Source organism: Bombus pascuorum, chromosome 14, assembly GCF_905332965.1.
Source record: "Bombus pascuorum chromosome 14, iyBomPasc1.1, whole genome shotgun sequence".
NCBI classification, from domain to species: Eukaryota; Metazoa; Arthropoda; class Insecta; order Hymenoptera; family Apidae; genus Bombus; species Bombus pascuorum.
This window is the reverse complement of record NC_083501.1, coordinates 5,229,389-5,257,365: the sequence shown is the minus strand read 5'-3', so window position 1 is coordinate 5,257,365 and position 27,977 is coordinate 5,229,389. Positions and strand designations below refer to the sequence as shown.

Genomic DNA, 27,977 nt, shown 5'->3' with positions numbered 1-27,977 from the left:
AATAGGTTTCCGAGAGGAGGGACGAGGTTTAGGAGGTGTTTATGAATTAGGGTATTTCGTAAGGGAGAGATTTACAGTTGTACGCGAATGTTTTCGAAAACATAAAATGATATGAACTCTTATCAGTAAGCGGTTATGAAATTAATAGATCCTTTCTTTCTTTGTGTCCTATCAAATCAGTGGTTTCAAAAAGATTGTAAAGAAGACTTCTATTTCAACTGAAATTTCCAGATTTATCAATAGCAGAATATAAATGAACTGTTGTTGGACATAAAGGATTTCGAAATTCCAAAATTATTATCGATATCTTTCATCACTCTTTGTAGATAAAAACATTGTTTCAAAATTTATACGAATAGTAGAAATCTTGATTGAAGTAGCGTTCTTTCCCGTAGTCCTTTGAAGATCACTGATAAGAGATATTAATAAATTTTCCTTTATACGGTAACAATATTTTGAAATCACTTTATATAAATTTGGAACTTTCAAAAAATAATAGACGATAATTGATTTTGATAGGTTCAGCAAGAACATATTTTTTATTGTACTTCGATGGCCGGCATATAAACAGTCTACAATATAAAAAGTCTCGTACATAGAAAAATAGAAGAATAACACGCGTCGGGAATACGATCGTCGCGTTCGATATTCATTTACATAGAGTTCGAGGCTGATCGATCGAATCAAGCTTCGTAAAAGGATCTGCACACGATGAGTACTGTTTGACAATACTTGGCGATATTGACAATATTATTAATCGTATGCGGGCCCCTTAACACCGTATAATTTGCAATGTTAAAGAAATATCGTGGCACTGCGTTAACAATACGAGAGATCGTCGTGATAATGGTTTATATAATTGAGCATTTATTTCCTGCCTAGTTTTTTTTAAACTACTGTATGTGTATTAAGTACTAAATACGTTAAACTATTTATTCGAAGATCTTTTTCGTTGTATATAATATTTTAACAGAATATTCTACAGGTTATTTCAGAACGAGTGTAGTAAATTTTTAAACGATTGCTTAATTATTTTCACAATAATTATACGTGCAAGTATCACAACTTAAAATTGTTCTGTTGCCACAGAAAAATCATAAGTTCAATGTCAAATGACTTTTAAAATACTAAGACAAAGTCGAACAATTTACTTTCAGGTCAGTTCAGGTCAGGTCAGATTTATTATTTTCTACTTTCCTTATTCTTTGAGAAAATTTGTCATTTTTACCACGACAGAATGCTTTTCACGTTCGAGTAAAATGTAAAATCCAAATTTCTCAAAGTTTACCAAAGGATACTTCATATTAATTTTATTCCCTCGTTATCACAACAATACAAATTCGAACCGCGATAGTTTCTCTAAATTTTATTCACACCCCTTCCAAATCGCTCTGTAAATTCTGAAGAGAACAAAATAGCCATTTTTCTCCTTCCATAAATTAGAAGAATAAAGTACAATATCCCGGAATACATGTTAAGAGATTTTAATTAAGAAACAAAAATTTTGTATACTCTTTAACTACCGTATACGACGCTCGATGAAGATACGTATTAATATTTTAGAAATGTAGAAAAACATGTAACACATATACTTTCATCATTGTGAACCTCTCGAATTTGCTGAGTATTCACAAACATTGTGTGCGTTGCGTGAAACTGTCACGTAAAATTTTCGCAACTACAAATATCTATACGGTGGCTACAAAATATATTGGCACACCATTGTACGTATTGATCATAGTATTTACGTACTAATTAATTAATTCCGAGTACGTGAGATTTCGTACTATATGACTGCAAAAATTTAATACTGCGAAAATGAAATGTACGACCTGATAAAAAAAGATGCTTCATCGGAAAATACGTGCCGCTACTTTTTGTAGCCATTGTATAGGAAGAAGAATCTTCACTTGTAAAATACACTCGATCAATAACAGGCATCCTCTTAAAGTATACTAAATTATGTCCGGTGTGTATTAAGAAAAATGTATAAAATAACGCAGACACCGGCCGTGATAAAGTATACGCAGAAAGTACACAGGCACGATAGTTTAATTATTAGAAGATGGTGTTTCTATATATGTATATGTATATAGATAAGTATATAATTCGTTAACAAGAAATGAAGACATTAACGTTCTTAACCATTACGAGAAAGAAATACTGTAAATTTAACACTAATATCTTTCTTCTAAATTTAAGTTGTAATATTATAACGTACATTTAAGTAATAACATGTTTTCATACTCTTAACTTGACAGAACTTAAGGAAAAGTAAAGATGTTTTAACACCAGAAGCACCATAGCTTAAAGAGTTGCAAATAATTATGTCAGGCTTACTAATGAAAATAATAATTTTTACCAATCTTTGTGAATTGGTCGTTCTGATTGCACTTTCTGGTGTCAAATAAGAGATCCTCTAATTATTTCGAATTTAATTAAATTCTTTCATCGATAAAATTGCCTATATTTCTTGTTTCCAAGCGAAATGCGTTTACATTATTAAAGAAAAAAAAAAAGAAGGAAAAGGAAATTATATAGAATTCTTGTGGATGTAAAAACCTTTTTGATTATTTCTTTTCTTTCGTCTCACTTTCTTTAGCTTAATCCGTACTATCGTTAAGATTTCTCAACGTCTATCGCCTTCGATTTCTTTCTTCCTGGTGTAAACAGGGCTAGCAAACCACTCACTGGAATAAATAAATAAATTTTACGCTTATAAATATTCGATAAGACATTATATAAGGAAGAAAGCATTAAATTAAAAGTAACTTATAAATATATTTGCAGATATTGAATGAATTTAAGTAGTCTAACAGATGTAACAAGTACTGTCACGACATTATCGCTATTTAAACGTGATAAGTTGATATGACACAATACATCTGTATAGAGATAATTTAAGACCTAATTAAAAAAATTGAATTTGAGTACGTACGGAATAATTGAGCAGCCACGATAACAATCACCAATGTACAATAGTCGTCGATCAAATATCCGATCATTAGAGTACCACTAATGGCACCTATTCTGCTGATAAAGGCAGACAAACCGGACGCCATTGCTCTGAAACACAATTATATTTGAAAATTATTAAGCTTTATATCATTAATTTTGTGACAGTTTTGGATAATTAATTTTCTTATGTTCGGAAAGAATCATAAATTTACGTTGATGATAACACGATTCTATTACAAAATAGTAAATGGTAATGATCGTAATTAACTTTCAATATTTTTACATTATAATTGAGTTAATGTATAACGAAGAAACAACGAAAATTTCCCTAAGAACGTAATTTCTATTTTAATCATAGATCTCTACCTAATATTCCAATGATAAGGTCTCTCTGTTACGATAATAACGTTAATTCCAGTTACATAATTCCAAAGACACCTAACAACAGCTACATAAATCTCAATTTATGAAACAAATATCAATGACGAAAATTTCAATCACGTTTCGCAATAAAACGCAACTGCAATTTCGATCTACAAAAATCAAGTTGCATAACGTTCTCTAACAACTATGATAGTATTAATAAACGATAACGATAATAATAATATAAGAAGACAAGTATTTTATCGTAGGTATTGAAAGCAAGAACACTCGAGATAATGTTTCGAGATCGACAGATTAGTTCAATATTCGATCGTTGGAAAGAATGATCGTTTCTATTATAAATAAACCAGTTGACACAGACGAAAAAATAAGCATTATATACCGGGATATTTATATCGATCGATAAGCACACAATAAACTTTCTTTCATATCTTTGGAGAGAATAAACAAGTGGCGATCTTTTTTTAGAAAACTCGTGCGGAAGAATGAAATTTTTTCAAGTTTCTACAGTAAATCACAGAGGTATTCATACTCTCACAATTATCGAATTCACGAACGGTCTCTTTGAATTCCCTTGAAATATTTACGAAACGATTAAGAAAATAAAGATACTTTACGTTTATTTTTATTCTTAGGATTTATTTTATATTTTTAGTATTAGAATTATTAAGTATAGGAAAAAAGTAAGAACCCCGTGTGGGTAGATTACCTCAAGTGCGTTGGATACAGATCGACTAAAAGACAATATACGACGCTCAAGCAAACGGAAGTGACGGACTCATAGGCACACGAAAGAACCAAGTTTTGGGTGGACGTCTCCACCAGAAAGAGGCAAGCCGTCACGACAGCAGGAATGAAAGCTGTTATCACTGGAATGACAGATAAAATTATTCGATATCTGTCAATAGACTAATTTCTCAAGTTAAGTAAGAAAATTAAATCAATTAGAGATTAAAGAGATAAATTCGAATTGCTCGATGGTATACTTATAAAGTCAATTAGAATTTCAAAAATATATTTAACACATCCACTGCTTTTGGCGCATATGGTGTATAGATTCGATTAATTTAAACAATGCCACTGACATAATTGTTGATAACATCCTTGATGAAAATAGGAAGGCAAAGAATTCAGGGATGATTAGTTGTATTTTAATAGCAACGGATGTGTTAGAGATAAAAATATATTTTGAACTAAAAATATATATATCTCGTAATGGTAGAGAGAAAAAAATATTTGTTTGCTTACCGAGGAAAAATTTATATCCTAAGTAGTTAACAAATAATGGCAATATCAACCCTGTCGGAATACACGAGGCACCCAAAATAAATGTGTGCACGAACACGCTAGTTTGTACTCTGGAATTGCAGCCGAACGGATCGTCTGACATATCCTGTGCAAAATTTTTCTCATTAAATCGCTATAATAGTATTTAGTATTTTATTATATTAAGTAATTTTTAAGTTATCCTAGAATTCAATTAAAATCGCCTAACATACTATACATAGAGTTTTATGTATAGATAATAACGCAATGAACAACGAACATCTGATCTTTGTATTCCATCTACATATCGCAAACTATTCCGTGCTTTTGCCTATTTTGCAATTGCTTCTTGGCAATCATCCTAATATCTCTTTAATTTAAATTCTAAATGTAGAATAATACAATTTCTTCTTCATAGAATAATTACAATTGCAAACTACACATCTACTCTCTACGAAGTTTCATTGCAAAATTCAATTCGACGAATAACAAATGAATAATTATCTACTAAATTTTATATAAAAATTACTACTTTTCATTCATCTATCCTATAATGCCTCCTTGGCAATCGTCCCAATATCTCTCTTCCTAGTTTCTAAGCTTAAAACAATTACAATTGCAAATTATAAATTTACTTTATGCGATATTTCGTTGCGAGAACCAACTCTCTACTAGAAAAAATTCCTATTGCAATGATTTCCACCTTTTTGTCTAATATATATATATATATATTTTTTTTTTCCGGTTTTTTTCTTTCGTCTAACGATAAAAAATTATGAACGAGATATTTAAGAAATATTGAAAAATTTCTCTAAATTTCACCTAGAAATCATATTTATATTTGTTATTCGATCACTCACTATTTCTGTAACATTTTTCGCGCTCTTCAATGTGCAAACGCTAGCCGTCTGATTGGGATACGCCTCCTGAAAGTCCGCGTATCTATGAAAAAGTTCTGGCAGCCATAATGTCAGCGTGTAATAAGAGGATGTGACGAAACATGCGATCAGACACATTACAATCGTTCTACAAAGAAACGGTGGCTTCAGTATCATCATGGTTTTCATGTATATGTCAGTTATCATCAGTTGGAAGGATTTCTCGCTCACATCTTCTCTCTCTTTGGTGTGCATTATTCGGTGCACCAAATCGTTTAAATTGTTATTCTCGCAGTTTCGAAGCTTTGTCTGAAAATGGAAGATCAGAAATTTTTGTTTCTTTCCTTTCATTGCTATCACAGAAATATTCTTATCAAATAATCAAATCAAGGATTAAAAGAAATATCACTCGCATTTAGCTTAATTTACATAGGATTTCGAGTTTGAGAGAAATTGACTTGAAGATAGAATTCCCTCATCTTCAAAATATTTTTACAGCAGCTTTCAACTTCTGAGAAATTCTCTAATGATTTCTGTTATTCGAAAAGCGAATATAAATACTTACTATGTACTCTTTCGGTGGCTCTCCACTGTTTTCAGAGTACATTCTCATTAAAACATCCAGCATCTGAACGTTGTGTCCAGTCTCCGCGAGATATTTTGGCGTTTCAGGGAAAAACAGCAACCAAGTTCCGGTCAACAAGGCTGGAAGGGAGCATATGAACACGAAAAGATTCCACGAATGGAAAAAGAAACCGCCGTCCGTTTCGATGTTCACGTTCAGCGGAATAATAATCCAACCGACGCCTGAAATTTCCAAACAGTTTGCAATGTTGAACAAATTTTGAGAAAGAAACGCAGGCAGAGTGAAATATTTAAAAATAATACAGGATTATGTTTACGAACTTTTATTCCTAATAAAAATTACCTATGATTTATTATCATTAAGATCGTTATCGTTAGATTATTATCGTTAAAACCTAACGTAATATATATACATTATACATCCATTAAAACTAATTTCAATAGAAAATTTAATACTTTAATCTCTTTACTGAATCTTATAAAAATTAACAAACGAAACATCTATACTTCAGGTTAAATTAACGGCATATTATAATTCGTAAATTTTGACAGTAATTACCTGCTAAAATGATCATTCCAACCACCCAAGCCATTTCCATCCACGAGAGCATCTTGTCCCGATATTTAGTCGGTTGAAATTCACCCAAATATAGAAAAACGACGGCCGATTGTCCATTCATACTGAAGCAATAATTAAACACGATAGTGAAATAAAATGTTCCACTTTAGACATAGGGAATCAAGATTGTCAATCGTGTGTTATTTAATCAAACACAATCAAACTTTTACTGTGTAAAGTATTATACGGTCGTTAAATTTATCATCTATCTGTTATTCTACTTAAGTGGGATAAAATGTAATAATACTAACGCTGCACCGCTTAGAAATTTCAAAAACAGGAAGACCCAATAAAATGGCACCACCGACGCCAATAATTCAGAGATACCATGTAGAAATAGCGCGACCAGTAACGATATCCTTCGCCCTTTGATAGCTGCGTAGCAACCCCACATGTACGAACCTGCTAACATACCTATAAATTCATAATTAGAGAGATTGATGACGCTTAAGGAAACCATCTTAGTTATTTAGTTACTTTTGCTGATAGAAAATATTGTCAGGACAATGTTAGTTGGTTATTTACTTTCAATCTTTCATAAAGGCATAAATATCCGTAGACTGTTCTTTGTATTTTAAAAAATTGACATATTATTTTTTAATGAATATTCCTTATCTATCGCGTAATAATCGATAGTTGTTGCATAGAAATAGCAGAAAACGATCAAAGAGTCACGTTCTTGCATCATGTAACCTTTCAAGGCTTAATTATTCGTATTCGACAGGTGTCATCTAGACGATTGCAGTAATTCTTTGACCGTGTCTCCTGCCACTGCTTTCATGAATATGTTAGCCGTTCTTACTACGTGCTAGTGATATGTTTAAATAATTAGCTTTATTCCTTAAACGATTTATTATGCTAACGGCGAACGGAAAAATTCGTGGCAAACAAGTTCAATGACTTGTTCTTTACTCGTGATATATTAGCTGAATGTGAAAAAGTATTATAGAGAGAACATTTATGTTTAACACAAGAGAATATGATAATAATAATTTAATATTTAATATTAGAATAATAGTAAATTAAATATTAATATCGGTATACGATTTTTAATACTGAAATTCGTAATAGTAAAATAAAAATTTGTAACACCCGACGAAATATCAATTAACCGACTAGGTAATTAAATGATATGAAGAACTAAGTGATAAAAGAATATAAAAGTAAAGCTATAAATATTACAACATCGATATGTTCAACTGTGTAGAAAATTTTAATTGAAAAATCAATTTTCTGACAAAGTGGAAACCATGTATGAACATTTTAACGATACGTCCCTGGTTTTCGCGCATTACGATTCAATTAATTTATGTTGCATTCCATTTGAAGAGCATTGCTGTCTGGATACTTTTGCACAAGAGTTTTCCTCTCGGACGCTCATCCACACCGCGATGAATCAACTTTATCTCGTCGTATAGCTTTTCTTTGTGCAAATTAGTGTTTGTACATTAGTTGTCACCTTTAAAAAAGACGATACCAAAGCATGTCTTCGCGCGTGATCGAACGTGGACAAATGTATAAGAAAGTATTAATTCGATAGAAATTAAAGGATATTATTAATACTATTTATTGTTCACATTGCTAACAAAGCGGTAATATGAAATAAATTATTATAATGAAGTTAAAATTTCATGGAGATATAGAGATGTGTTTATATTGCAAATTACACTAATTGAGTTATGAGAGTATGAAGAGGGAATAGACCGTTTTATCTTCAGAAACGACTTGAACAATGAAGTGAATCACGATAAAGGTGAATAAATAGAGAGAAAAATTTAAATCCGATACATCGTCATCAATATTTATACCGCATAAAGTGGAATAACACAGACAAAGGAACGAGCGATGGCAAACGGGAATGAATGGATAAAAAAGACTGAATTCGATAGAAATAGATTGCGGAATTTTTTTCTGCAGTTACGGGAAATTTAAAAGTGCAAAAATGCGCATAATAAGTAAAAGTATATGAAATATACAAAGTTCAGCATCTATTATAATATTTATTAAGCACAACAAATTTGTATTTAAACTTTATTCCTTTAATCGTTTTTATGAAAATAATTCTTCTATTTGTGATTGCCATTATTTATATAAATATTTGCATGAATATCTGGCTGTCCGTATATAAATAAGGAAAGTGAGACGGCTTGAACGAGTGGAAAATAACTTGAAATTTCACAAGGATTTTTATGTAACTCGAAAGGAACGCAGTTTGATGTCCTGTTCAGCTAATGTAAGCAACGCAACGTGTTGGCAAAACACCATGGAAATCGATTCCAGGGCGTGTGGAGCGAGCCTTGGAAAGGCACGCAACACATTTTCATTATAGTGATAAGGTGAATGCAATATATATACGCTATTTTCATATTTGATAACAGTATTAAAGTGATATCGATCGAATAAAGAAACATTATACGAAGCAAATAAGCCATTTTAAGCACGGAAATGGAACTTTTGTAAGTGACATATCTTTTTTCTTTTAACAAGAATTATTAAAGAATTATCATTTTATTATTTGTTTATTTATTTTTTATAAGTCCTTTTCCTCCGGTTTGTCTTATTTCACAGTTTTCTTTGGTACCAAAAAATGTATTTTCCAACTACAGGCAACAATATATAAAATGACGTTAAAAATAAATTACATAATCCTCGTTCATATTTGCAAATAACAAATGCGATAAGAACGATTAGTAATTTAATAAAAATCGGTAAACCCATAAAAAAATATAATTTGTAATTAAATTAAATAGATTATTACAGTTATTACAAACAACACAATCATAAAATTCTTACATGGTCATAAAATAATTGTCAAGCAAATGTCAGCGACAGACAAGGATTGTTGTTGTCATGTGTGTATGCAAAAATGAAAGTAGTTAATGATATCGTTAGTATGCCGGAAGAAACATTGATATATAATTAATAAGATGCTGATTATTCGAGTGTTACCTAACATGGGGGCGGCGCTCATGCGTCCCTTGTCGACAGTGGTCATTCTGAAGTCACATGCCGCTGATGGTAATACAAAACCGATACTTGTTATACTAAAAGCCACGTTCATGAAGATCAGACTGCAGACGGCCATAACCTTAAGGTTAAACTTGCCAAACCCTGTGGAAAGATACCACGAATCATTAGAATAAATCGTATTTATCGTTGCATACTCGTTATTGATCTTGTGAATTGTAAATTTATACAAATAAGATGCAAGAGATTAAGTTGAAGAAAGACGGATGAGAATAAAAATTTCTAGATATACAAAATCATTTATTCTTTCGTCTCTATTCCAATATCGTATAAATAAAAACTCGACTAGTAATAACAGTAGCAGTATTTTTCCCCCTTTATTGGGTTACGGGACCTTCGATCGACTCATTTACAACAACACCAAACGACTGTCCCTTAGAAAGTTCAATTATATTTAGATTAATTCGTCAACGATGATAGCTCGTTATAAAGATAAGCTATAAACCATAAAATAATAGTCAATTCATCCTTGCTCTTCAACATCCTCAAACTGAAAACCCAAGAAATGCATACCTGTTTGGTCGACGGCATCTTGAGCTACGCTTTCCGCCGTTTGCTTGGTGCCTGCGAATACGAGAAAATAACGCGGTTACTCATAAAAAGAATAAGAGAGAAAGAGGGGGAGATAGAAGAAAGAAAGATGGAATGAGAAACCGTACAGGCTGACGTGAAAGTCAGACCTGCCACCGTGATCATATGTTCATTCCAAGAATAAAAACATTCCTCGAATGTGCTACGTCCTCTTGCCCATCCGTCGAAAACAAAAGCGTACCAAGTCTTTCCGAAGGCTTTTCTTGCCTATAAATTATAAATCGTTCCTCTCGCTCGCGTCTTTGTAACAGTTCGCAACGCTACTCAAAACACTTCTTTGTTCTTGCAACACACTGGAATTACATACTTGTTTGTCACCTTCGATACATTACGCTTCTCTGACCTTTATTAGCGATAATCCATTAAAATGTACGTAAAATACATAAAGACGTACAAAGACACAAAGATTCGTAATACGTCGAGTATACTCGTCGAATATATAATAGGAATATCTGTTTAGGAACCAATTTATCATCCATTTGACAAAATTCATGAAAAAAAGAATTTTTTCGGGTGGCAACCAAGTGATTGCAGGTTTTGTTATTAATTGATATTGACAAAATCCGCAATCACTTAGTTATCAACCCAATACTTTTTCGACTAACGTAGAGTTTACGAGATAATTGCACTGATCGATGGCAATGAACCGGACTTTATATAAACACGACGTTGCTTATGGAAATGACCTAATTACATATATCTCTAATTATATCTCTAACACATTAACACGAGTACAGGTTTGGGTTAATGCATTCTTTTGTTTTAGACTTTGGAGGGTCGAGCTTAAGTCTAACATTGAGACGAAGATTAGTCTTCAGATTAAGTTTTGCGCGATATTTGAGTCGAGATAATTGTGCGAGATTAAATTTGACTAGAATTTTATTTACGAGTTAGTTTTTATTACTATTAGCGGTTAATTGAGTTTCCGTTTAAGATCTTTAATCAGAGAAATTGAGCCAGAGCTAAATACCTATATAGATAATTATTTGTAAGCCATTACTTATCTCTATTTTGAAATTTTGATACGATAAGAACAGTTTCGAATTAAGTTTGGATTATATCGCGTTAGATGTGACGATAGTTATTTATTTTTTGATTAAGTTTGGCTTAAACGCGGATTAACTTTGAATTGAATTTCGATCATGATTGTACGACTTCTTGGCTGAAGTTGTGAGCCATTAAAATGGTATTGAATTAAGCTAAATAAAATATAAATACACCGCTCTGTTTTAGTCTTTGGAATTAAGTTTTAGATTACGCTTGTATTAAGTCTAAATTTTTAGATTAATCATCAGTATTGGTAACTAGATATCGGAATTTTTCTTTCTTTTTCTTTGGTCTCATTGTATGAACAGTAGTATCAGATTAAGCTCGAATTAGAGAGACAGCAAATCACCATCGGTAACACATATGACTGATTATATTTGTTTCTTATGGCTGTAACTCATTGATAGTAATTTTTTATTAACGCTACTGATGTTTCTTTGTTTTCGCTGGTGATGATTATTTATCTATTAATATAATAATATAAAATAACACACGAATATTTCCAAAGAAATAATTGTTACAATTTTGTTGTATAAAGAAATCCAAATCGAATTCAAGATCTTCCAATTTTATTTTTTGAAATTTGCTATTCTCTAATTTGTGATACAAATGAGGCGCTTCATCTTCGAGAAAAAGCGCCTACACGTGCATCTGATACTTGGTGTAAATAAATTTTTTAACTTCATAATACAGTGTCAGTTCTTTCAATAGCAAGCAAATCGTTATGCTATATTGACGCAAGTAAGAAGCAGGTAAAGCAATTCAGATAAAAATAAACCACCAAAAGCATCGGGCCAGGCAAATATCTCTCAAACTGCCAGTCAAATACCGCAATGCGTCAATCCCGTTTTATTACAGCGATTGTAATCGCGCTTGTTTGTGAATTTCATAGAATAACGTTTCTATAAAGTTTGTACGATAAAAATGTAATGTCTGGAAAAAATAATATTTTTGCGTTATAGTAATTATTGTAGCATCATTCTGTTTTTTAACGTATTTACGTTATTCTCGTATGATAAGCTTATGACTTTCGGTGAACCACCGTCTCTGACGTTAATACAATGTCACAGCTTCTAATAACAAGCAACAAAAGGCTTTTATATATCCAATACAGAAACACATGTGGTATAATAATTTATAGTGAAAAGAAACATACAAAGTATCGATCACGTGTAAGCAACCCGTTTAAATTTTCGAAGCTATTGCTTCATAAGACATCATTTCCACTTTCGAGACAGAATTTGCCCGTTGTACTTTATTTTTATCGCAGATTATAATTCATCCTATATATCTATAGATATATCTACATACATATGTATCTATTTATAACTAGACTATGCATTTGTATGCATTTATGGGAAATTTGCAAATATAAGAACGTGCAGAATTGAAAATGCCGTTTTGACCACTGTTCGTCCAATCGAACCGTCGAATAGAATAAGAATCTTCTTATTCTATTGTATTCTATTTATCTGTTTCAGCCGATAGCCTAGGAATTGGATCTTGGTTTCACGATAAAATGCAATCTAGGTAAGAAGTCGTTTTACTTACTAAACGCTATAGCGAGTACTGTACTCGAATAGTTCGTATATCTCTACGTACTACGCGAGACTCTGCGCACTTTTGCATTTTCAAATTTCCCACGATAAACATCCGAATTCATCCATCGAACATCGTAGTCACAGGTTCGAGCGAAAATCGAACCGAGAATATAACTATCGCGTATTCTATAGATGCTCGGTCTAATCTCCTCGAACGTTCGTTCGCGTTCGTTGCGGGGAAACGTTTTTTGGTGTAAATGAGTTTGCACTAAACGAGCACGAGAGAATGCTCTTGCTCGTTTCCCTTAGACGCGCGTTAAGAAGAAGAAATGGCACAAAACAAACGTGCGACGTACGCGAAGAAAAAGAGTTACCTTGCAACGTGGAAACGGCGTCCGACACTAGCGGGTCGGAGGCGGCCGGCTCGCTCTCGAATCGAGCGATATCGCCCGACATCGTACGCGCGCGCAACTAACGCATCGCTGCGCTGTGCTGTGTCGCTGATCTCCCTAGCGGGTATAACAGCGCGGTAGTAACGCGTCCTTGCTTTCGTCGAACCACCGTCGAACCGACCTAAACCGAGTGTCCGCGGTCGTCGAGTTTCGCTTGCCACGAGATCGGCCGACCGACTGCGCCGCCCCCCTCAACAGTTCACGACAATAAACCTGCTGCCGCCGTTCCATAGGCTTTAGCTAGGCTTTTCGATATTCTCGGTTATCTTTCGTATGTGAGCCTTCTGCTCGCCGGCTGCTCGAACGGCTGTTTCTTATCTCCATTATAAAAAGTGGTCGGAAACTCGCACATCGCGTCAGTTCCTCCTTGTCATTTCAACCGAATCGAACATTCGCAAGAATACTTCATGAAACCAATCGCACGCTACTTCTGCCGTTAAACGCTTAAAAGAATCGAACAAGCATTTCTTGGTGCATTCTTAGAACGTTCCAATGGTGCGTTTAGAGTTTAGATGAAACGAACGAGCGCTCCGCCTTAGTGAAATTTAGAAATGCAAGGGTGAACGGGCGATTCGTTCGTCATTTGGCGATCCCCCGCATAGCCGGAAATTGTTTGCTTCTATCGACGACGAGCGCGATCGAACGTTCGTAAAGATGGATCCTCTTGAAGCATCGAACAAGTATTTTCACAGCGTTCTAGAGGAATTGCAACTCCTGTCATACCAAATCAGAAACATTTTGCTGCGATGTCTGCATCGGGGGGATGTCCTTTTTATTAATACACATATAGAAAATCCTGTATTTTTGTCGCTCTATGTGTATTTCACTGTATTGTCGAATAGCGGATTACGATCCATAATCTTTTTTACATCGGTGACTTACGGAGATGGCCATAGAATTAATTGATTCACCATTTCCTTACTCTTCGTCTAGCGGAAGTTCAATTTTATTATATTCGTCACGAGTATTTATATATATCTTTTTATTTGTTGCGAATGTTTGTTTTATAACGATTATATTATCATAGAAGCAAAATGAAAAGTCAAATTCATTTGGACTTAGGTTTTTTTCCCTTTCTTTCTTTTTTTTTTTTTTTCTGAGAAATGTAACTTTTGGATAGGAATGTCGAGTGCAAGCGATGTCGATCTACCTCGCCTTCCGTACATCAACCTTCAAACAGTGACGTCATTCGCAGTTGCCTTTCATTCATCTAGGCATATATGTACTCGCAGATGTTTCTCCGTATCCTACATCTCGTACAAAGAGCATTCGCTCACCCTTGTTCTTCCATGAAACACCTATCCTACTTACAACCCCCATAAACTCCCACGAACTTCCTTCTTCATTTCTATTTCGAAACAAATAGGTACATGAGCTACTTAGAAGCCAAATTAATCTACTCTATTTAATTAATAATTAATTAATCTCGACCATTTTCTGTCACGAAATAAGTCGAGTAGCTGAAGTAGCACTTCTGATTCTATTATTCCACGAGAATGAAAGATTAGACGAGGAAGATTCCAAGAATGACGTCGATTATAGTAGATATCGAATAGAAGCTCGAGTCTCTTCGAATTTCAAATCTTACTTACGTAAGGAACAAATATACTTAGCTGGAAAATGATCTGACTGAATGATAATTTCTGTCTATTAATTGGTTCATTAATCTTATTTGATATACGTTCAACCAATGAAATCATTAGCTCTTCGTTCTTGTCTTATACATATTTTATGTAAATTGCAATCGCCTTGTTTAACTCGTTTCCGTCTATTTCATATTTGCAATAATCTGCGAACGATACTTTATTTGCAAGGACGAAAACGAGGAATCTTAATCGAAAGCTGGAGTTTATAGATATATAATCGGCACTATTATCGTATTAATTAATAGATTAATTTTGCAACAAAGTTATAGTTTGTGTGATATAGTTTAATAATATTTTTTGACTTTCGTTGTTCACTCTATAGCCAATTAGGACATAAATCCGGGTTACCACGATAATTATAATTTAATCAAATAATATAAAACAAAACTAAAATAATTAAATATTCAATTCCGATAGCTGGAGCTGCGAGATATCTTCGATCTCGTTGAAAAAAATACCGAGAATCGTTGGCCCACATTGTCCCTACACAGCTTCACAAATTTCTTCGTTCATTTGTTTTATTTTATAAGTTTGAAAAGAGGTGCTTGTTTCTTTCGAGTTGTGGCGAAATTAAGCATTATCGTTAATTAACCGTATAGATAACGCAGAAATTTAGTTACAGTGTGTTTACGTTTCACGTGCGTGTATAGTGTGTTTTAGTTTTAGTATAGTGCATCGGACACGGCAATTGAGATAAACTAATCTACCCGATTAAAGTCTGGAAAAGTTGCATGAAACGCACAGATAAATATCCACTTGAAGTTCAATGTTTACTTATGCCAACTTTACTTTTTCAATCTATCTTACATATCGTATAAAATTCTACTAGATTTTTCTATTAAATATAATTGTTACTTCCTTTGTCAATTCTTTAAACAGCGACGAAACTCTTTTTCTATCAGAAAAGGACTAAAGATAAGGACTGAAAAGTTACAAGTATACGAGCTTAAAATATGTACATGACCGTCGACTCTCAAAATAAAAACAAGGTTTCTCTTATGCTAGAAAATTACTGAAGGAGGCGATTTAAAATATTTAAAAAATATTTGAAATTATGCATCTGCGTTATGAAATAATCTTTTACAAGGACATTGTAGTTATTGAATTTTTCATGAATATGTATGTACTACCAGCGAAGAATTTATATTTTTCCATTACAGCGAATATATTTTCAACACATTGGCAGTAGTTGACGCTAAATTACATCATTTTCCATATTTCATGTAGTAGATTTCAAAAATTTACATTTCGTGGATTCTGCATCTCATGTAAGAGATTTTAGAAATCTAGATATCGTAAATTTCATATTTCGTGTCGACAGATTTAAGAGATTGAAATTCTGAGCGACGCGTTCGCCTATTATATTGATTCCGTTTGAAAAAGTCGAACGAAAGGAGGGATAGAAATGGTAGAAAACCTGTCCAATGCCGGTTTACGCGCGACGAAAAAAAAAAAACAGAACGTATAACGGAGCGCATATAATTAGACTGTGGGCTAAATCCTCGTGTTTTATGGCACCAGGAAATTCCATCTTGAGACACTCGATCGATTACTATCTTCTGCTTGTTTTTACATATCTTTTTTATTATTATTATTATTACTTCCGTGTTAAGCTTTCGCTCGTTACGTGCTTAGGAAATAAATTGGTTACAAATACTGGTTACTGTTAGTTACATATGATTCTTTGTGTAAGAATATAGAATAATATTTTTTCATTTTCGACTTAGTTGCCATGAAAAAAGAAATTGGAAAATTTATCATGCGCGTGTACTAGGTCGATTTTTAATTAAACCTGTTCAGATTCTATCTTCTTGAAAATGAATTCTTAAACGAAAAACTAATATTCCACGTCTTCTATTTAGTTTCAAACGTAGAACGATATCCTGTCCCGATTATCTAGTTCTGTCCAGTCCGCAATTAACCATATTTAAGTATACCTGATAAATTTTCCAACTCGATATTCTTAAAAACTAAACCGAATATGAGAAAATTTTATTCCATATCTTTTGCTTAGTTTTACACAAGGAATCGCATCATTCCTCATGAGTAAATATAGCTAAATATATGTATATAAGTAACAATCTTTCTTTGATGTAGCGTTGATCTGTAGCATGTCTTTGAGTTTTATTCCTGTCCTTATTACTAGTAATTCGTATCACTATCTTAGTACTCTAGACGAACTGCTCAAATTCTCATTGCACTCCGTATGAAGTAGAGTCTTCGTTTTTGCATATCATAGCTTTGCAAAAAAAAGACACAGTTTAAAAAATGCAACTTTTGAGTTATAAATATGAAAATGTTACAGAGACATTTCTCGACCAATTGCGAAACTTTTATTCGCTTATCTTCGTAATTTTGTCGATATAAAGCAGTTATGTCGCTCTTCCTGATTTATACGATACTGTGCTGTATCCTACAAATGCGTCTTATCATTAATAATTGTGTCCTGACTAGAAGGATGATTTCCTACGGTTTAGAGTTAAATATGAAAAAAGAAGAAGAACATTTGAACCTATTTTATAAGCATTACTCTTCTTGTTCATAAATTTGATTTAATTACATTTGCAAGTAGTGTTTCGTTCGTTTCTTCCGCAAGAAAACATACTTTAAGAAAGAAACATACTGTAAGAAAGCGATATATATTTTTCAATGGTGCTTCTAGATTATAATTTATAGTTATACATTCTAATCTATTTAAATTCAAACAGGCATTATACAAATAGCTCTATTTTGTTTGTTACATACTATATGTGTAAAAATGACAAAGATCTCTGTGTTGAAAACACGAAAAAGAAAATCTTCCAGGTCATCTTTTTAGCATGAAGAGTGATTCACATTCTCAGTCATTGGCGAAAGAAGAGAAGAAACGAGATACAAGGATTCCTGTTTACGATCTAATAACAAACGATAAATCTAGCTGTTGAGAGTCTTGTTCAGATGATTTAGACACCTCGCAATCGTTTGATAAATATAAATCACACCAATTAAGGGAAGCCCGCTTCAGGTTTGCAACTACAGCCTTATCGATCCTGATAAAGGCAATTAAACTGATAAACGCAGACATACATACGTCGATTCGACGACTTTTCTACGCAAATTCTAAAGTTATATATAATTACACAATCAGATGGCAATTAACAATAAAGACACTAAATAACGATTTAAAATAAGGAATGCCTTCCTTAATATTTCATCTCAGCGATGCTCTAATAATTAATATATTTTAATATAGTTTAACGATAATATTTTAACATTTTTTAAAAACATTATTTTTGTGTAATTATTTCGAGTATTTCATTGTGAGCAATATTTTAGTACAATTAATTCTAATGTGGATCAACAGTATAATTTTAGTGTTCCAAATTTAAATAATCAATTTCCGTAATAAAAATCGTTTTAAATATGTTATTAAAATCTGGTTATAATCACGCGTTTCTCGAACAAATAATAAAAGAAAATGAAAAAAGATAAGGAAACGGTGGAAAAATGTGCATTGAGCGTTTGACCAAAAGCATTCTCAACTTCCGTCGAACGAACGAAACGCAGTCGCGTCAGGGTTTATTTCACCATTGACTATTTTTGCGCGCGTGCCAGCATGTTAAATCGAAACGATGTCAAGAACACAATGATGCTATTGCATCTCGAAGGATGGTTCGTTGTTTGTTTATACAAGGTTACAGAAAACTGCAAATTATTTTTTAGAAATTTATTTCCTCATTTCTTTGCTTACGTTATGTAATGCTTGTTTTTAAATATTTACTTTGTCTTTTTCCTTTCTTTTTCTCGTATGACGAGTGGAATTTTTCAAATTGATATAAAAATTGATAATTCACATTAATTTATCTATGGATTAGAAAACGTTGATCGATATCTTTCCTTTTCTTTTTTTTTTTTTTTTGTTGTTTATAATCCCTGGATTACTAACGTCTGGGAGTATATCGAAAATTCTGATACGTTTGGTATTTTTTTTTTTTTTTGAAAATAACAAACATTACGTATTGCCTGAGAAAGCGTAACTGCTTAAAAGAAATTCATGAATCCTCATTTGACGATGTAATCTGATTGGTATCTTTTTGGGTCACAGGTGACTACTTGCAACAAATTTCGATTAAGTAGGTTTTTTAAGTTTAATTTTCTTTCGTATCATTTTACACGATAAAAATCTTCAATAACTTATATAGAGTAAAAGTTAGAATAGAAATTGGTGTTGCATTTGGAAGAATTACGGCCGTGTAAATCTTTGGCAAAAACAAAGAAAGATTTATACGTGATATGAGATGAAACAAGCAAAATCCTCGTTTCGAATATCAACTTTTGCATCATCCTGTACATCGTACCTTACCTACTGATATGCACATACGTATAACATATAAATCGATATTTGACACTTTTATACATCGTTTAAATTTATTAAAGCTTATTTATTCTTATACTCAACTACTTTAACATTTCGTTTAATTTTAGAGACCTATGAATAGATTTCGTAAATCTTATATTTCGTACAGTAGATTGCATATAATAAATGTTAAACACATTTCATGCTTTTTGTATTTTCTATAACATTCACATATATGTACAAGTATAAATACATATGTATTTCAAAAATTTAGATTTCGTAAATTTCACACAGGTTACTATATTTGTAAACAATAATCACATTTGTTTTTTTTTACACAATGTAAGGGATCGAAATTTCTTAATCTATTCGACGAAGAGAATCGCTTGACGAAACGTAGAAATGCAAAATGCATAAGGAACACGTACTGATAAACCGGATCGGTTCGAGTCTGTTCATTCTAGTTCATTTGCGAATTGTTATTGGCGCGCTGCATTATTATATCACTCGATAACGAGTTTATTTGACGATAAAAATGCTGCCCGCTAATAATTCATGCACGCCGCGCCATTAGGTAGTCAGCAGCCTCTACAGGTTTATCCATTTACCACGTACCGGTCGTTTTAAACGAGAAATCATACAAATTTCATAATATTTCATCTTATTGCGAATTTTTATATCCCAATCTCACATTCATCTTAATGAAGATAGGCTCTTAATGGTTTAAAAAAAAAATATTTGTATAAAGTTGAACAAAGAAATTGCACATATTAACAATGATCGTTACATATTCTTCTTAGTTCGAAGATATTTGTTTATTTTTAAATAATTTTTACATCTTCTACGGTTCATTCTCTTTTTTATTTTCTATAGATTTATTACATGTTCGTGAGGTCTTATCCAGTTCGAATTTTATTTCATTTTATCTTGGTAAATTTCATTTGTTACACATCTTGTTTGTTGCTCGAGAATTTCTTCTTTCTCGCTATTGGCCCTCTGCCATAAATCGATGTAGATTATAGAACTACTACTTGGACTTTTCTCCTGCGACAAAGAGCTCTCTTTTTAGACTACTATTTTTTAAAGTTAAGATGCGAAACGTCTTTGTCACTTGGATTAAGTTCAATGACAGACATTATTATTGTTTATTAATTTATCCGTATCTCACTTTCTTTTTTCACTTTTTGACTTAATCACATAACAACGACATATTATCGTTGTTATTTGCATTAAGTGCATCTCTGTGTGCACGATACACGAGCTGTATACTAAAACAGGAAATATATGCTTCCGCCAGCAACACGATAAAACATCTTCGTAAATACATACTAGTGCTTTTAGAAATCATTTCCACGATATCTCTTTGTATACACGATACTGTTTTATTTCGTTATTATGACGTTACTATTACATGTTAAGTTTTCTTTGTTTTCCAAATATAACACATATTGTATGGAAGTTTGAGTATTTAAAGATTTGAGATTTAGAAATTTGAAAGTTTGAAGATTTCCTGGAAACTTGGAAATTTGAACGATTCGCAAATTTAATCATCGAAATTTTATAATTTAAAACTTTCGAAAGAATTTTTTTTTTAAGGTAGGAACTTCAAAAAATGTTGACGTTTGTATTTACGTTGATGTTTATATTTTTATATATAGCTCTTAAAGAAAGACAAGTCGTAAACGCTGCGAGATGTTTTATTTCATTAGATAAATCAACGAGAATGGTGAATTAAAAGCAATTTAGATAGTTCTAGTTCAGCGTCCTTGACATTGCAATGTGCGGAAAGACCAAGATAGAGAATTCCCATCCTATAATTTTCATTCGTTTATTATGTTATTCCAGTAAAACAATGCTGTAGACGTATAAACAATTTTTATTCCTTTATTCCTATTTTCATCATAGATGAAATAATAATATTAGAATATGGATATGGAAATGGAAATATAGAAATTTAGAGATTCGAAAATTTCAAAATTTGGATGTTTGAAAGAATAGCAACGTCTTCTGTTATTTGAAATATTCATCTTTTGATTTTCTTTCTCTTTAGAATAAATATTGATACAATTTGCTAATTAAAATTTCTAATTCATTGATATGTTAGTATTGTGTAATTCATTAACATTACTTTAGATTGAAGATGCTACGATAGATAATAATCGATGATCTAAGACTTCTAAATATATATTGCGGCAATTTAATCCCAATACCAATTCCAATATCAATTCTTAATTGATTTGCAAATGACGAATAATGCATGGAAGTTCTGATAACTAGCGATGTTGCAAATCATAAAGCGAATCATAGACACTTTCTATGTTAGTACATTTTAATTATACAAGATTAATCAGTGCTCGATTGATTAATAGTATTGATATATTTAGTTATTATTAATATAAATAGTATCTTTTATCGATAGACAGATATTCTTAACTTTTTATTTATATTTAAATTTGTTCCTCTGTGTTATTAGGAAAATTGTTTTACTAATTTTCTTTTAGCAAAATTTATTATTTTTGTTATTAAGTAAAATATATAAAGGTTAAAAATAACTTTCGGTAATACTATAGGTGATATCCAAATATTCTATGTTGTCTTGAAGTGTCGCAATCGAAAGATCTCTTATTTCATTACACTTTGCATTTTTCTTCAATTAAGTCTGCAGAAATGTGCTATTAAAGGTGCTATAAATATAAAGAAGAATACCTCATACGTTATCTTCTTTTTCAATGATAGACAAAGAGTTGAATTATAAAGAAAAAAACGTTTTACATAATCCAATTAAAAAACGCAGTGTAATCCAATTAAAGCAAAATATGTTTTGCATAATCTAATTGAACAATAAACAATATAATGAACCTTTCGTAAGAATGCCCTCAGACGATCAAGAATATTGTCAATATTTCAAGGTTCTCAATAAAAATGCGGTTTGTCAATAAATATTAACAATATTGTATTAATAATACACATTGATTTTTTGAATTGAGAACTGAAATATTGACAATATATATCGCTAGACTGAAAACACTATAAAATAGTACACCAACTTCTTTATATTGAAAACAGAGACACAGAAAGATAGAAAATGTTAAATATAGAAAATATAAAGAATATTTAAAAAATATAAAAAATGACGGTATCTGAAAACAAAAATTTCAGTAATTAAAACAAAATAAGTTTACAGATTGAAATATTCTGTCTAGCACTTTTCCATTTCCCAACATATGTTGAGAAATTTGAAGTTCCCCATATTTTCTACCTTTTGGTTGAAATTGTATTACACGTATCATAACGAAGCTGGTAACTAAAAATTGTAACTAAAAATTTTACATTTTCCGTAACTAAGGCAATATAGTAATCCAAAAATAACCCAACTTACCTGTTTCATTCTCAATTTCTATATCGACCATTGCAAACTTCCTCAAACTGTCCTCACAGCAAAGTTAAAATTAAAAATACAAAAAGAAAAATTATCTTTTCTACTAGAGAAAGATATTTTTCTAGCACTCTCTTCCTCTTCTTTCTCTTCTTCTCAATTTAAATCAGCCAAAAGAGCAAAATTTGATCTCAACCACTTCCCTGTTATATCCTCTCATCAAGGATCACAGAGAAACTAATCGAACACACGATGAATCAGCCCTGGGATCACAACGTTGACTGAGCTTCGAAATTAAGCGAGAGCATCAGTGTGTCGTTGTCCGAGCTTGCGAAGAAACATCGAGAGAGAGAGAGACATTCAGCTGGCACCAGGTACACGTGCCATAAATAAGAACTGTGAAAATGCTCATGAAAGGTTATTTCATTTGTGTAGGTTTTCCCATTAACGTCGATTCGTCGGAGGACATCGTTTCTATCTTCGTTCTTCCTTGCTTTCAAAACACACGCAGGGGCTATATTTGATTTCGTTCTGTTCGTCGTTCTTGGTATTTACGACGAAAGCAAACCACCGTAAAGCAAATTCACGTTTATAGTTACACGTTACTATTGTTCTTGAAGTCCTCCTGATTTTTTAAACTTTCGTATATCATGCAGAAATTTTGAGACTTAAAGAGTTGAAGATTTACAAATTTGACTATTTGGAAACTTGGGAACTTGGAAATTTGGAAATTTGAAAATTTGGAAAGTTTAGAAATCGGCAAGTTATGAACAGAGACGATCAATATTTGGAGAATACGAGGTTGAATAGATTTTAGGGGTAGAAGGATAATTAGGCGATTAGGGTGAACAGTTTGTAGAAACGTAGTAAATTTTCAAAAACGAAATAAAGGAGATATCTGATAATATGGGACTGAATGAATTTTAGGAGTGGAATGAGGATCGTGGGTTAAGATAGAAAATTTGTAGAATTTACAGGTCTACGATGGTACTTAGTTTAACTCTTAATTAAACTACTTTACTTAGCTACTCTTAACCAGACTCAATTAGAAAAACTAAATCAAACACTGTACAAGACTGTTGTGAAATTTGAATGATGACAATAGAAAGTGAAGATACAGAAATTACGAGATTGGACGGATTTTGAGAGAACTGGAATTCAGAGATCAGAATGTAAAATTTTTAGAAATTTAGAATTAGCATGATATATTTGATTTTGAAAAAGTGTTTCTTGTGAATAATAGTGCCTTCAATTTGATTCCACATAACAGAAATTGTTTCTAGGCATAATGGAAAACCGCCATGTAGAATGTTGCCTGTTTAATATTCGTCTTTTAATTCTTGTGGTTAATTAAATTAATTAGGCACAAGCCGACCCTCTCGAGGAGAAAGATTAAACTGTTGTCGGCGATAATTGTCACCGGTGTTCCTCTCGTTTTCAACACACTTGTCTGCCCGTTTAACCCTGTAATAATTGGCACAATTGCCAGAATTATGTCGCGTAACAACCGTTTGAAAAAGGAGACACGAATGAGAAGATTATTAATTAGTGGTGAATTAAACTAAGACACACGCAGATCTTCTAAGAAGAACACGCTCCAAAACCCCATTTTCAGTTTTATTCACGAAAGAAGTTCTTCGTATTTTAAGATTGATTTCTATTTGTTACTTGAGATACCTGACAGGTATTTGAAAAATCTTAATTTTTACCCTTATTACCTGTTCCCACCAAACGTCGTTTTTACCACGAAGATTCGGATATTATTTCGAAAATAATCTGTAACAGAGAATTAGACGACTAACGATATAAGTAAATTATTTCCTTTAATTTTCCATCGTCTTTCTCAACAAATCCATCGGATTTAAAACTTCTTGAATAAGAGGTAGGAACGAGAGCGAAGACCATCGAACCCATCGAACCTTCGATTTCTGTGCGAGCGAAGTTCACCGAACGATTTCTGTCTTCTTCCTCGAAATTTCCTGTTAACCTTGCTCCATCTTCTCATTGATTCCTTCGAAGATTCGATGAGAATCGTTACGTTCTTTAAAGATTACTACACCGTAACGTTGTGTACACGATTAATCGATTTTAATTTGACGTATTCTTAGATCAGATAACGTCACAGAGAACGTCACGGATCATAGAGAATCAACGAGAAACACGAATCACATATCGTTGAATTTATCGTATTGATATAACTTGTGCAGATAGGAAACGATATTAGAAAATTATCGAGAATATTTCCCTTTCTAGAAACCGTCTACGATAGAGATTGAAATTGGTGTAACGAATAGTCTCTGTATATGCAATCAAACGTTTATCTAGACTTTTCATTCGGGAAAGCTATTTTTAAAAAACGATGATTTCGAGTAACTCCTTAACAGGGTCGCAAATATTTCAGAGGATATAAAATTGAAAGGTTGCTTAAGTGCCAATAAAAATCACTTTCAGCTCGGGTACATCGTCGTAAGTTGAATCGCAAATTTATCGATCGTGTCTTTATCGTGAAGAAAATTGGAATCTGTGAACGTTTATTAGACGGATACTAGGATAAATAGCGAGGATAAACGTTAGAAAAGGGATATACGTGATCGAATAAGGATCAACGAGGTATCATCGCCGTGAAATTGATTGGTGTTTCGTTTTATCGAGGTAGCTGACAAGAAAATTGTGTTTTCTTCGGAGAAAAGGAAGCAGCTCATAACTTTTAGTTACCTTCTCTTTTAAAGATAGAAAACTCGAGTTCCTTCAAAGTTCTATAATTTTACGCAGGAATTATTTTAATCTTTGGTAAGTTCGTAGAATCATAGAAATTTGTAAAGTGGTAAATTTCAAGAATTGTAGCGTTATAAAGATCTGATTTCCTTAAATTGTTTCGTCGTGACCTCTCCGAAGAATTATCTTCATTTCGAAGAATTATCCCTGTTAAAATCAAAATTAGCTTGGGAAAAATTATTCTTTCCCAAATCTTATACCTGCGCACATACAAGAGTGTAAGAAAATCCTGCCTTTCATCGTTATCGTGGTCTTACAAGAACGAACTGGGAACTTGATAAGATTTAATAAAATAATCGGATCGAAAAAGATGTTTCGTCTTTATTAACCATCCTTCGAAAAGATTCTTCGAAGTTGACAAAAACACGATTAAGAAAAGTGGGAAACTGCCAATTATCTTCAAAATATTTTATAATAAATTCTATATGACCATATATTCGACCTCTCCTTTTATATCAACTTAAATCTCTAATATTACTCTTGATACATTAGTTTAATTATTTCCTTTCAACGTAATTTTCCTGCCAATTAATTACGTAACTTTCTTGCTTAATTTTGAGGACATTGGAAAGAAGAAAAATTACGCGATTGGGATAGGATAATATCTAATCCTGAAGAAATGTTAATTTCCGTGTGTCATTCCGTTTCAGATGAAGCTTAAGCCTGATTACACAACGCAGATTGGTTCTTGCGAGCGAGGCACGTCGTTAAGAAATAAGACGGCATTTGCGTGTGCCTTCAATCAGAGGGAATGTTAAATCATTAACAAATCAGATTGCCATTGACTCGTGCAAGGCTAACTAACAATACGTTCGTACTAAAACCTTTAAAAGAACGAAAGGATAGTATACGATAAAGAATAGTTAATTAATTCAAATTACGATTGCATACATAGTTTCCATTGCGCGAAAAAATATTTTTACATGTGTACATAGTGCTAGAATAAAGAAATTACATTGAAACATCTTTCGTACTTGCAATTTGAAAATAGCCTATTGCATTTGAAGGGATCATACATTCAAAAATTGAAACAAGCGATATTTCTTTTTGTTATTTTTAAAGCCAAGTATACTGTTGCCCCTCTCTCTTTCGTTTTCCACGATTAAATAATTTTCTTAGAAAATAAACGTATACAGGGAAGGGACGAAAGCCTGAAATCGATGTTGTCCATTATGGCTACAATGCAACGACTTCATCGAAAGTCCATCGAGGAAAAGAGTGAAACGTTCAACCGATGAACGTATTATCGATGCGTATTGCTATCGTAAGCTCTGACAAAGGCGAAGCTCGTGCCAAGGCCACATACGCAATAAGACCTACTTTGTAGGACTTCCTTGTCGACTAATACGATATGTTTGCCAATGTGTTATATGTTTCCTGAAAAAAAAGAAAATTAAAAATATAATATAATAATGTAAATAAATGTAAGTAAATTGCAAATGTGTGGTAATATAGTAAGACAAGAAACGAAAAATACAGGGAATTAAAAATACTCTCCTAGAATTCAATATAGCATTCAATGAAGCATAGAGCATCTATCAAATTGTATCTAAATGTACAGAATATATGTAGAACATCCTTCGGTGGTAAATCGAATCGAAAATCCTGGTGGGAAGGAGAGAATGGACAAAGTGCAATTTCCGCGGCGGAAATTACATCTACGACCAACGGTGAAAAGCATTGTTGAAAACCTGTCCGTGTGTACACGCGTAAACCATGATATAGCTGTGTGTTACGAGAATAGAGCAAATGTTTCACAGGGACACAGAAAGAGGAGCAGCTGATTCGATATTTGATTATTTATGTCAAACACGTATAATCTTTATAGGATACTGAATAACGATTTCTGCCATTCTAATCTTTTTCTTTCTTCTTGAAACGATATGCAAAAAAAAAAAATATTACTTAGAAGAGAAACTTAATCTCTTACGGTCATCGTTAAGTATAAGGCTGTTATTCTTAGAAGAGTCACAAAAGGAACCTTTTCTCCTATGGTCATTGTTAAGTATGAGGTTGTTATTCGTAAAAGAACCATAAATGGAACGAGGAAACGATGTGCAAAAAGATATTTAAAAAAGAAACTTAATCTCTTACGGTCATCGTTAAGTATAAGGCTGTTATTCTTAGAAGAGTCACAAAAGGAACCTTTTCTCCTATGGTCATTGTTAAGTATGAGGTTGTTATTCGTAAAAGAACCATAAATGGAACGAGGAAACGATGTGCAAAAAGATATTTAAAAAAGAAACTTAATCTCTTACGGTCATCGTTAAGTATAAGGCTGTTATTCTTAGAAGAGTCACAAAAGGAACCTTTTCTCCTATGGTCATTGTTAAGTATGAGGTTGTTATTCGTAAAAGAACCATAAATGGAACGAGGAAACGATGTGCAAAAAGATATTTAAAAAAGAAACTTTTCCTCTTATGGTCATTGTTAAGTATAAGGCTGTTATTCTTAGAAGAGTCACAAAAGGAACCTTTTCTCCTATGGACATTGTTA

At 32.5% G+C, this 27,977-nt stretch overlaps 1 protein-coding gene across 3 annotated transcripts; it reads right to left on the bottom strand.

The window, feature by feature from the left end:
* Positions 1-506: 506 nt before the first annotated feature.
* Positions 507-22,973, bottom strand: LOC132913986 (synaptic vesicle glycoprotein 2A-like). 3 transcript variants are annotated; one of them, XM_060972716.1, is made up of 11 exons: positions 22,710-22,973; positions 10,231-10,281; positions 9,640-9,801; positions 6,942-7,104; positions 6,631-6,752; positions 6,052-6,293; positions 5,469-5,795; positions 4,591-4,735; positions 4,052-4,211; positions 2,939-3,066; positions 507-2,690 (listed from the first exon to the last, which is right to left on the bottom strand). In XM_060972716.1, the coding sequence occupies exons 1-11, from the start codon at positions 22,738-22,740 to the stop codon at positions 2,620-2,622; spliced, it is 1,602 nt and encodes a 533-aa protein (XP_060828699.1). In that variant the 5' UTR covers positions 22,741-22,973; the 3' UTR covers positions 507-2,619. The 3 variants fall into 3 exon arrangements, with proteins under 3 accessions (XP_060828699.1, XP_060828698.1, XP_060828700.1); XM_060972715.1 differs by lacking the exon at positions 22,710-22,973 and adding an exon at positions 13,271-13,530; XM_060972717.1 differs by lacking the exon at positions 22,710-22,973 and adding an exon at positions 12,907-13,210.
* Between the last annotated feature and the right edge of the window lie 5,004 nt (positions 22,974-27,977).

Bases quoted from the DNA above. Each gene is read 5' to 3' on its own strand.
- LOC132913986 (XM_060972715.1), bottom strand. From the start codon at position 13,352: ATGTCGGGCGATATCGCTCGATTCGAGAGCGAGCCGGCCGCCTCCGAC. The intron at 4,736-5,468 runs GTGAGTGATCGA...AATTTTGCACAG, and splicing joins CGAAAAATGTTACAGAAATA to GATATGTCAGACGATCCGTT. The intron at 3,067-4,051 runs GTAATCTACCCA...ATTGTGTTTCAG, and splicing joins CTGTATCCAACGCACTTGAG to AGCAATGGCGTCCGGTTTGT.